Below are 12,847 nucleotides of genomic sequence, written 5' to 3' on the forward strand. Positions count from 1 at the left end.
ATAGAATGGGAAATAATACACATCTATACTTTCTCCCTCTGTCTCTCCCTCACACACACACAATTTTAGATCCACCCAACTAAAAAGTTGTTGACAAATCAAAGTCATTCATTTTCCAACTTAAGTAATTTTATAAAATACTGCCACCAAAGAAAGTACTAAAACATGAACATGGTCATAATAACACCTATTTACTAAACACTTACTGTGTGAAAATTTATCATTTCTTGAAGACTGTCAGAAAATTTGGTCAAACTTGTCTATGAGAAAGAAATCAAAAGAAAACCAAGTCATTTAAGAGCTACTAATATAGGCCACAAAAATGTTACTTCAGCATTTCTGACAGAAGATCAAGTTACACTGTAAACAGTAACATTTATTTCTCACTAGGACAATCTCACTACCTCTCAGGCATGCTCTGCAGAGAGGTCAAGTCTACATGTAGTAACATAAAACCCTAGAACAGTCAAAGAATTAGCCTGCCCTATCAATACTATTATACTAGCAAATCGAAATGGCCCATGTAAACCTAAGGTAAAATTGAGTATATCAAGACTGTCCATTTAGGCATCTATGGATCACATAATCATCAAATTACAACCATTTCTGTACCAGTTATTATTCTTCATAAAAGAAATGTCATAATACCACATAGTATAGCCAGGGGTCTAAGCTAACACAGCATAGCTAGCTGACCACAACTTTCCTATGCAGCCCCCAAAATGTATAGTTAGATACTAGTCTTGGGTTAATGCTCTCTGCTTGCCCCGATAAACAGCTACTAATAAGCATGATCCTACTCTCACTGCTCAGGTCCCCTTGTAGATGCTTCAGTTCACCTAGCAGCAAGTATAGTAAACTTATATCCACAATGCAAATCAACCATCACCTTCTAACTGTCCTAGAAAACAGGATTATATCAGATAGCACCAACAGATTATAGCTTTTCCACTTCTAATTTTAAGGACCACTACTACTATTAATAAGGTAAATGGATGCATAATTCTCTTAACATCTTGTTTCATTTACCATTTTAACTAAATTTAATAATACTAACCTCAACTACAGCATCATTGCTAGAATACTGTGCCAGGTCTCGAATCCCATTCATGAACTGTTTATTTGCAACACAAAAGGCTTTTCCAGTATCAATCATTGCAATACATAGCTTCACAAGCTGAAAAAGAAAAACATCATATCATTGAAAATAATTTTACAAATTACTTAATCAAACAAGTGCTAGCATTAACCACATGTGTTAGCCTAGTTAAGACAAATTATAGTTCATCAATAAACCCAAAATAGACTAAATGAAAACTGTTTCTTTTCCTTTGGCTTAAAAAGTAAATTCATAAGAGAACTGTACCAAAAAAAGTTGACCTTTCAGGATGCAGAGGCTGTCTGATAACAACAACCACCAATCATTTTATCAAGTTAAATTCAATCCCATAAATTAACCCCATAAAAATGTATTAAGCACCCCTTGGAAGGAAGGAAAGGAAACTTCAGGCAGAGCAAGCAGTATGATAAAAGATTTTTTAAAAACACAACTATGGTATGGTGGAGGAAAGGGAAGTAAACTGGTATGGTGGGTTAGTCATGCTGGTCATTTTAATATCAGACTATCAAAGCAGAATTGCTTAATCAACCATATTTCTCTAATGCCTACCATCTAGGCATTGTGCTAAATCTTAGAACAGAGGTTCTCTCTCTCTTCTCCTGTCCCCTCCTTTCTTCTTTTTTTCATCTTTCTCTTTTTCCCTTTCATTCCTTTTCTCTCTCTTTTTTTTTTCTATCCCTTCCTTGTTTCTTTCTTCAGTTCACTCAGATACAGAACATTTTCTTTAAGTAAACAAAAACTTGGCTGAAAATCTAATATTAAAAAAGATAAAAGTGGAGCTGCTCTAGATGAAGGAAGGGTAATGAGAGGGTGGGAAGAGGGGCCACCAAGAAGAAGATAAAGAGCTCAGGAAAACTTCAGAAGACAGCTCAAGGATCTCAGGAGTGTAATTTAAAACTGTTACCCTGGGACCCAGAGGAACAGAAGTGAAAAACATAATCTCTGTTCTAATTCTAACCATTCAAAAAGCAGATAAATTCTATTTAGCACAAGTACAACTGCTATGCTCATCAAAATCATGCAAGAGGGAACAAAGGAGGAATGCGTAATGAGGGCTATGGGGATCAAGGAAGGGTTCCTGGAAAAGGTAACACTTGAGAAAAGCCCTGAACACCAACAGGAATTAGCCAATCAGATAAGGGTAATAAGAAGACACTTCTCTAGGAAAAGCATATTCTAAGGCCCTGAAGCTTAGACGGCAGGGCAAACCAGGGGCACTAAGTAGCTTAGCACAGTGTGAAAATGTATACAAGGGCCCGATCAGGAAAAGCCTTGTGTGCAAAGCTAAGGTGTTCACATTTTATACGAAAGGAAATGGAAAACAATAAAGACATCGAATGGGTGAGTTGACCAGAGTTCCATTTTAGAATGATGACCTAAAAGAAGAAAAAGTAAGATACGGAAGTGGAAAGAATAAAGATAAGGAGATTAGACCAAAAACTAAGAGAGCCTGAATTAACGCAGTAAGCAGGGAGAGAAGAGAGGAGACAAATTTAGAAATTAGTTGAGTACCGAAGTACAATTATGCAGATAGTGTCCTACCAAAGGGAAAAACGGGGGATGAAATCCAGCCTGAGCTCTGCTTGCTGAGGGCTATATCTGCTACAAGATGCTAATTTGCACAAAGACACTATACTGTCCAGCCAAGACTTGTTTTAACAGCATTGGGCCTGTGAGGTAGGCCTGAGCTAGATGGGTCTGTGAAATAAGCCAAGTGGAAAGTCTACCAAACCCAAGTGAAAATAGATATTTAAAGCTCAAAAAAGAGAAGTGTACTGTAGATACACACACAGGAGTCAGCAGCAAATAAAGTATCAGTGCTACAGCCTAGATAAAAAGCAGGGGTCACAGTGTGTACAGTGAGGACACCACAAAGGAGACTAAAAAGGAAAAGGGAAAGGTAGGAGGAAAAGCAACAGATTAATTTCATCAAAGTCAAGAAAGAACAAAGTATCAAAAGATGGATGATGAATAGGTTGAAAATCCATAAAGGTCAAGTTTTAAAAACACTTAAAAAAAGTTTGTTGAGTTTGGTGACAGTCACCAGCATCCCTAGCAAGAATAGTTTTAAGAGAAACTGGGGGGGGCTGTAGCCAGATTACAATGAGTTATGAACTGCAGATGAAGAAGACATAATGAGAGGTCAATTCTTCACGAATATATATTCTATAGAATATCCCAGGGGAACATTCAATACCAAAATAGGATTCTGTGATCAAGTAAGTCTGGGAAACTCATTTTGTCAAGTTAAAAAGATTTCTTTATTACTAAATTTGTAAGAGCTTTTGATATATTAATGTGTATTATGAATCCTAGAAAGGAAGTATGTAATAGGCAGCATTTCTCAAAATTATCTGACATTGATTGAATTCTCTTTAGAGGAAGCATCCTCATAGGACCAATGTTCCACAAAACCCACTATGAGAAATGCTGGCAGAGACTAGTCCTTCAAATAGTTTGCTATTTCAAAAAAAATAAAAACATATCTTAACAACCAAAAAAACTAATTCTAAAATTCATATGAGTAACCAACATGCAAGAAGAGCATCAAAAAAATTGAAAAAGAGTAATGAGGTGGGGACATTAGCCCCACATTAAAATATACAGGTGCAGTAATTAAAAGTCTGGTAATGGATGTGAATAGACAAATTGGTTAATGGAAGAGAATACAGAGTGAAGAAGCAGATACACACTCCAGCCAGGGGGGTAAAAAATTATCCAATAAAGGACACTGGACAGCCATCTAAAGCCATCTAAAAAAAAGAAACTAAGTTGTATTCCAAACCCCCAAATTAATTTCAGATGGAATAAATATTTAAACATAAAACATTAAATCAGAAAACCAAGAGAAAACAGGAGGTGGTATTTTTTATAATCTCAAAGTAGGAAAAGTCTTTCTGAAAAGGATGCAAAACTCAAAAGCCATAGAAGAAACTAATCAATTCAAATACATAACAATAAAACATTTAGATAAGGGAAAAAAAAAACTTAGTCAAAAGACAAATGACAATATTGGAAAACAATATTAGCAACAAATCACAAGGGACTAATTTCTCTACTACAAGAAAGGGTATACAACTCATTTTTGAAAATCCAACCAGCCACTACAAAAACAATGGCTGACAGACATGTACAGGTAATTCCCAGAAAAGAAAATTCAAATATACCTATGTCCATGAAAAGAAACTCAACCTCACTCATAATAAAAGAAAGGTAAATTACTATTTTTTATAGAAGAGCAAAGGTCAAAAAATGTGATAACATGCTGTTTTAGAGAAGGTAGGTATGGGGAAATAGGCACTCTCGCACACTGCTGGTGGGAATGTAAACTGGTACAATTTCTATGAAAGGCAACTAAGCAAGAGCTATAAAAATTTTAAACATACATGCCCTCTAATGTAGTAATTTCACTTTTAGAAATGTATCATACAGATATATTTGCACAATTAGATACAATCAGCCATTAAAAAGAATGGGGCAGCTCTGTAATTAATAATAAGGAACAAAATCTAAATTATGTATTTTAAGAAAGCAAAATTAAAACAACGCTAATATCTTTGTTGGAGTGGGGAGAGAAGAGTATAAATACATATAATCTTTCACATGCTTAAGAGATTTCTGGAAGACCACACAAGAAACTAGGTCAGTGTACTCCTCTGGGATATAGATTAGATGATGACTTATTTTTCACTAGGTACACTTTTGTACCTTTGAATTTTGTACCACATGTGTGATATTGCTTATTCAACAAATTAAATAATTCAAAAATGATTAAATTGAAAGTTTCCATAAAAACAGAAACAAACAGACAGGTTGGTAGTAGAACATTATGGTTAAAAACAGGTTTATAGGCTCAGTTGGCTTAGGTTCAAATTCTGCCGCCAAACTTAATGCTCTAAGTGATTCGGAGAGACCTCAACCTCAAGAAGCTTCAGGTTCTTCTGTATGACACAATGGCAATGGTATCAAACCATAGAGGGTTACTATAAGAGTTAAGATAATGCACTTAAAGATCTTAGCACAAACTGTTACTGGCACATGGTAATTACTTGATAAAGATTTGCAATTCCTTGTCAGAGGTGAGATTTTCCTCTTGTTTTGTTTTGTTTTGATTCAAGAGAAACAAACGTTTTTGTTTACTTAAAATAATGAGGTGGTAGAGAAGGAAAAGGAGAGAGATGGCTAAAGCAAAGTCCTGAGAAGTTAGAGTCTGGAATTACATAGGAAAGGGGATATTTTTATCACTCAAATGGGGAAAAAAAAATGGAATAAGGACAGATTCTGTTAAGTTTCTAGATTAAAAGCAAGAAATAAAGGTGTTCCCAACAAAAGGAAGTAAGAGACAAGTTCCTCTACTAAGAATGAAGAGCAAGGTGGTGAATCTTGAGAAAACAGTGAAATATAAGAGACGCTAAACATAGTAAGATAACCTGATTGAGTGTCAGAAAAATTGCTTTGCATCATGAATCCCAGGTATGTGTAGCTCCACCAATTAGTTTCACCAAACAGTTGTGTAACTTCTCCTGTAGGGCTTTATAGCCCAGATAAGGGACAGAGGATGTAGATGGTTAGACAACTATAGTCAGAATTCTGCAGAGTAGGCATTATGGAAAGGAAATGAAGGTCTCCATAAGAGAAATGATGTGATAAGTTAAGAGTAGACTGGAAGAGTTCACAGCAGTATTATACATAATAGCCAAAAAGTGGAAACAACCCAAATGTCCATCAACTGATGAATGGATAAACAACATATGGTATATCCATACAATGGCATATTATTCAGCCATAAAAAGGGAAATGCTGGCGATGCTACAACATAGACGGATGAACTTTAAAAACATTATGCTAAGTGAAAGAAGCCAGTCACAAAAGGTCAAATACTGTATGATTCCATTTATATGAAATGTCCAGAACAGGCAAATCCACAGAGACAGCAAGTAAATTAGTGGTTGCCAGAGGATGTAGAGAGAGGGAAACTGGAATTGACTACTAACAGGTACAGAGTTTCTTATCAGGATAATGGAATTAAGTAGTATATTCACATTGTGAATATGCTAAAAACCACTGAGTTGTACACTTTAAAATGGTGGGGTTTATGTTAGGTGAATTTTATCTCAATTAAAAAAATTATTTTAAAAAATATATAGTGAATAAAAAAGGGATCTGAAACATTGGAAGCGGATAGACTGAAAGACTAGAGATTTAGATAAGCTTGAAAAACAGAAGCAGGAGGAGTCCAAGATGAGAACTGGAAAGACTGGAGACTCACATCAGAAAGTAAGATATCAATGAGCATTCCACAGTTTCAGAGATTACGACTCTGAGCAACAAGACACAGCATATGGCCAGGAAAACAGGTATCAGAATTAGAATAAAGGTCACAATCGCAGGCGTTGGAGGGAAGATGAAATTGTCATATAGCTGAAGCACATATACACTGCAGCTACTCAGGTGGAAGGACTGACTGGGTGATAGACAGATAGATACTTTGCCAGCTGTCAAAGTCCTTATTAGATGACAGTGATGACAGCTATACTAAATAACATAAGCCTACAAAGAGGGAAGATTTTTACCTAAGAGTAAAATGAGGGCTTTTTCCCTGTTAAAGACAATCTGTCTTCAAGGAGATCTAAGAGTCTGTTGAAAAGACACCACCATCATTAACATTTACTTAGAACTTATCATGTGTCAAAGCACTTAACATGTATTAACACATCTCATTCACATAATAACCTTATAATAGATACTCTTATTTTCCCCATTTTGGAGATGAAGAAACTGAGACATAGGAAGGTTTAGGAACTTGCCCAAGGCCATACAGCTTAGTAAGTGGTAAAGCCTTGCTCCAGGCTTTGTGCTCTTAATTACTAGACTATGCTACAAACCAAAAATTACAATAATATTATAATAATTTAAATGGCAGTACAATTTTAAAATGTAAAAATGCAAGAAATAATGAAATACCTGAAAAAGAACCTAAGTTTGGTAGTACCTGAGCTGTGATTTAAAGGGTATCTGCTTAACAAACAAGGAACAAGCATTCCAGTGAGAAGATGCAATAGATACAGAAATTATATCTAGATGGCCACTATGATGCTCTGTATATTGCCAATGCCAGAATACCTGGCAGAATGGATAAATAATTGGACCTAGTCGAATAATGTCATCCATTCATGCAGCATTACTCATCAGAAAGAGTGTAACTACTGGTGGCATACATTATAAGCAAAATAAATATAAGCTAGGTCGTCAAGCTGGTTAAACCTGTTGCTGCCATGATTTGCAATATTACAGGTACAACTGGTCCTGCACAAAGTTATGAAATCAGTAAACTAGTTTTAGGCAACCCCTCCCCTCCACAAGTCCTTCAATGCCACCTCCTTCAATAACAACCATTTCTTGCTCCTCACAGTCTCTCTTCTTTAATTGTAACTCCTCATAATTCTAAAGTAAAAATGATTAGTAATAGCTTAAGAATTTGGGAAAGGGACATTGTATAAGGGATCAAGATCTTAAACTAGAGAAATATAAAAGTAACTATGGAAATTCTATTTGGGTGGAAGATGATATTTTAAAAGATGCCAAAGCTTCCATGATAACCTGAGTAGCCCTTTGGGTAATATGGACTCTAGAAAGGATTTAGGTTCTTAGTACTGAATGCCAATACTGTGACAATTTGGTTTAGATTTGAATCTTTTGGTTTTAAGATTCTACCAGTCTCTCAACTGCAACCAAATGATACAAAGGGCGGGGGGAGATAGCTGCTCATAAAAGCAAATCATTAACAAAAATACTGTAAGAGGATTCTGTTTAGGTACTTTAAATTTTGAGGTCCCCCCGACACAAGTGTTTTGTTTGATTTAGATGCAGTTCTGCCCAAAGAGAATAGATATCCTTATTGTACTACTCTGTGATTCTTTGAAAAGCCTTCTCCTTCTATATACTCTCTTATAAACCTACCAGAAAATCAAAACTACATCCTCTGCTGCCTACCTTAAGGGTTTAAAAACTTTGTTTCACAGAGTCCTTAAAAATAAATGTAATACCTCAGGGGAAAATAATAATAACAACAACAACAACAATGATCCCATATATATAATTTTAAATAGAAAATAAAGTTCTTGAAAATAATATCCTTACAAAAAATTCTAACATTAGTTTTTAAAAACACTTGCCTGGAAGCTTGCTAGTGTTCCTCAGAAAATTTCCAAGTGGCATGTGCTCCCTCAACATGGATCCAGGAGTACAGTGGTGCACAAGAAGAGCACTGAACTAAGAATAAAACAGATGGATTCTAACCCTGGTTCTGCCTTTTCTAACTCTGTGATTTGAAGCAAGTCCTCTTCACTTTCTGGGCTGTGGGACCCTCATCTATAAAATGGAAATAATCCACTTGTCCTACCCACCTCACAGGATTATTGTAAAAATCCAAAAACATACTGTGTATCAAAGTGCTTTGAAAACTACAGAGTACTGCACAAAAATAACTTACTACTAAACATTTTCTAAAATTATTTTGTTTTACATATATAACTAATAACTACTGCTTTATATAGTTTCTATACTATTTACATTATATACATATATTTCATGATTTCAAAACATTTGAAAACCATCAGTCTAGTTAATATATATTATCCTTGTTATTCAAAATGCAGTCTATGGAACAACAGCATTGGTATCACCTAAAATCTGGTTAGAAACACAGACTCTCAGATACCAAGACTTACTGAATCTAGATCCATATTTTCACCAGAACCCCACATATTCCTATGCACAGTAAGGTTTGAGAAGCACTGCTTTACATAATAATTCCATTTATAATAATAATTACATAAATAGGAAATTATTTTCAGAGAAGGTATTCAAATATACACATTTATCTCCAAAAATTTTAACAATGAACAACGGTTACTTAAGATCAGAAGCCATGTCTTACTCATTCTCATATTTCACTGTTATACAGCAGATAACATTTCTTGGGTAGAGGCCAAAAAAAAAAAAAAAAAGATTATCAATAATTAAAACAGAAGATAGGAATCAATCTACATCTACCCTTGCATAGAATATGACCATTTAATATCAATTATTAAATACATATTCAGCATTTCTGGCATTAGCTTTAAAAAATGGAAGGAGTATTTAAAATTTTATATTTGAACATGGCCTCACCCAAATGTATAAACAAGAGTGGTTAGGTTACATATGATATCCATTAAGCATCAAAAAAGACTGCAATCTTTTTGATGGAGAAGGAAACAACCGTCCAACAATATAAAAGATGCCTAGTCAGACATGGTTCAGATTCTTGCTCTGGCACTTAGATTAAATTTTCAACAAACTATTTAATGTCTCTAGCCTCAACTTCTTCATAATATTGGGATAATATTAGCATTTACCCTCACGGAGATAAAAGAAGTCACTTGAACCATCTAGTGTTACAGGAACAAATCATTATGCAAAACAAGAATTAATGTTTTAAAAAGTTAAAGTAAAATTTACCTTATCAAGTTTCAGTTCCAATTCTGCCACATCTCCTTCTACTTCTTCCAAAGCAGCCCTAGAAAAATTAAACATAAAGTAAGTTACTTTGTGTTTAAACATATACTTTACTCTTGAAAAATAACTCCAAGTAAAAAAATAGATATGAATGCTAAAAAATTACACTTCACATAAAGTAATAACTCCCTTAGAACAAAGTATGAATACTTCATAACCATGTATTACAACACATAATACAATTATTGTTTAAGGTAATGAGAGAACACATTAGGCTAATTTACTCAACGCATTCATGTTATTCAAATTAATAACACTAATTAGAACTATTAAGCATGTTTTTAAAAACAAGTAAGATTTTGAAAGTTGAGCCTTACAAAGACTTATATTTCTATTCAACAAAGCACATGTAACCAAACAGCACAGCATCCTTGGCAACCAAAACTAAAGGCTTTTACTTTTAGAAACGGTTCAGAAAGATGTTATGACCCTTGTTTAAGACCGCGTTTTGTTTCCTATGTATTTTTAAAGAAATCAGCAGATTATCTTCCTTGTCAGGGGAATGATAAAATTCTAACACTAAGTAGTACTTGATATGCCCTATAGGGCAACATTCCAAAATTGGAAATTTGGAACAAAACAGCAGCAACTAAAACTTTTTAAGGATAACAATATTTTATACTTAAGAGTAAAAAATGTTATTCATCTACTTTAAGCCATCTATCTATCCATTTTAAGATAACTACTTGATAAACTAGCAACTTTGCAATACCTGTTTTTTGAATCAACCAAAATTTGTTTCAATTGGGTAACAGTGGGGGACTAGCCACCCAAAAAGCTATTTTGAACTCTGGGCAAGAATTCTCAATTAGACACTGTTAAGAAGAGAAAAATAGCCAAGATATAAGCTCTATTCCCAAAACTACCCACATAACCTCTGTGTGACCTCTTAAATACCATTTTTATCAGCTTGTGGTTCTACTTCTCTACCTGGTAACATTTATTGAAAAAAATTTTTCATCTCCAAAATGAGAAAATTATGTAACCATAAATTATTCAGTAAAGAAATGCCGATTCCATAAAATGAGATACTCTAGCACAGTTAAGAAAACAAGAGGTGCTATACTTCCACAGCATAGAAAGAGAAATGCTTCTCCCCTAACTAAAAGTTTGTCATTTTCTTCAGCAGTGTTTTCAAAGTACACATTGTTCCCTTAGCCTAGAAAACATTTCCCCTTCACATTAATCCTCATTCTCTTCACCTGCCTCTATGTTACTCATCATTTAAAACTTAATTCACAGGGCTTCCCTGGTGGCGCAGTGCTTGAGAGTCTGCCTGCCGATGCAGGGGACGCGGGTTCGTGCCCCGGTCCGGGAGGATCCCACATGCTGCGGAGCGGCTGGGCCCGTGAGCCATGGCCGCTGAGCCTGCGCGTCCGGAGCCTGTGCTCCGCAACGGGAGAGGCCACAACAGTGAGAGGCCTGCGTACCGCAAAAAAAAAAAAAACAAAAACAAAACTTAATTGACAGAAGAAAACAAATATATTAGTACAAGGATATCTATTTTTTGTAAATAGGTTTAAAACCTACATGTCCAGCAATGAGAAATAATGTAAATAAATGATGGTACTCCATCCTATTATGTGAAGCAGCAGGTTTTTAAATGAGATTAATCTGTCTCTACTGAGATGGAAACATATACATTACAGACCATCACAAGGGAGGAAAAGCAAGTTACAAAATTACATATAGTGTGAGCCCAGTTTTTTTGGGGGGGTTGGAGTGGGGAGCCTATTCGTATATGCATAAGAAAAAATCTGGAAGCATATTTACCAATCTGCTAACTATAACTTTGAAGAATGGGGATCAGAGGGCAGAAAGTGAAAATAAGGATTTACACTTCTTACGATTTATATTTCTAGATTGTTTTAATGTTTTCAATGACTATGTGTTTTTAAATAATTTTTAAAGCTAATAAAGGGGAAAAGAAATAAGTTCAGACATCACCTTCCTAGGAAGTGGGTCCTCTTAGAAGGTCTATCCCTGTCCACTTCTCTCACTAGTACGAACTCCTGGTAGCAGTACAGAGACTCAAAATGTTTGCCGAGTCAAGAAAGAAACTCCACAATTTCAGAAACTTTCTTCATTTATACTTCTTTTGTTGTTGGCCACGCCGCACGTCTTGCGGGATCTTAGTTCCCTGACCAGGGATCGAACCCAGGCCCCCAGCAGTGGAAGCGTGGAGTCCTAACCACCGGACCACCAGGGAATTCCCTCTCCATTTATAACCATTTAAAACCTCTCCATTTATACTTTTAACCTGCATTTAATTTAGCTTGATTCAATCTTCAACTTCAAGAAAATGAGTTGAAACGATCAGCTTAAGATTTGATTTAATCATTGGTGTCTACTAAACATATAGTTTAATAGAAACTTCATGTACATTCCTCAATCTTATTTCACTGTGCAATACTACGAATTTATTTGTGAAACACTTTTAAACACCTTTCTTTAAAGAGAGGTAAGAGGGACTTCCTTGGTGGTTTAGTGGTTAAGAATCCACCTTCCAATACAGGGGACGCAGGTTCAATCCCTGGTAGAGGAGCTAAGATTCCACATTTTGTGGGGCACCTAAGCCCATGCATTCTAGAGCCCACGTGCCTCAACTACTGAGCCCGCACACTCTAGAGCCTGCCTGCACACCGCAACAAAGACCTGACGCAGCCAAATAAATAAATAAATATTTCTTAAAAAGAGAGAGGTAAGAGTTTGTGTATAAAATTAACAGGTAAAATGTGTTTTGCCTATCATTTCAAAATAAAGCTCACTGTAATCACATATTGAGAATCTGAAAGTTTATCACAGAGGTTCTTCAATTCAACATTTCACCTTCTCTAAAAAAAATCTCTGTCCTTGGTCATCTAAGATGTGTGTGAAAACTTGTAGCAATAAGTAAGTAGCTAGTGTCTAAAGCAGCCTGGTTAACTGTTGAATATTCCTTGGTATAAAAAGAAAAGTATATGGACAGAACATGGTCTCAGTTCAAATTCTGTCTCACCACTCACTTATCTAAGGCTAAGGTATTTTATCTAAGTTTCTTCATCTGTAAACTGAGTAAACAAATACCTATTTAAAAGAGTTGTAAAGGTTAAATGAGGGACTGTACATGTCACTGACCACAGTATATATGTACTACAACACAAAGAACACAATCAATAGGAGCTTCTT

General features: G+C 35.3%; 1 protein-coding gene across 5 annotated transcripts in view; it reads right to left on the reverse strand.

Moving 5' to 3' along the window:
* ACAP2 (ArfGAP with coiled-coil, ankyrin repeat and PH domains 2) overlaps window positions 1–12,847 on the reverse strand; it is a 164,587-nt gene that overhangs the window by 90,438 nt on the left and 61,302 nt on the right. For 4 of the 5 annotated variants that reach the window (XR_007477632.1, XM_049710468.1, XM_004278771.4 and 1 more), the window contains exons 2-4: window positions 9,623–9,680; window positions 1,058–1,177; window positions 207–260 (exon numbers count right to left, since the gene is read on the reverse strand). Coding sequence is in view for 4 of the 5 variants with exons in the window: in XM_049710468.1 (XP_049566425.1) it covers window positions 207–260; window positions 1,058–1,177; window positions 9,623–9,680 (232 nt within the window). In the remaining variant the exon portion in view is untranslated. The remainder of the gene's footprint in view (window positions 1–206; window positions 261–1,057; window positions 1,178–9,622; window positions 9,681–12,847) is intronic. The other variant, XM_049710469.1, reaches the window with a different exon arrangement.

The sequence above is a fragment of the Orcinus orca genome, chromosome 5 (genome assembly GCF_937001465.1).
Source record: "Orcinus orca chromosome 5, mOrcOrc1.1, whole genome shotgun sequence".
Classification (NCBI taxonomy): domain Eukaryota; kingdom Metazoa; phylum Chordata; class Mammalia; order Artiodactyla; family Delphinidae; genus Orcinus; species Orcinus orca.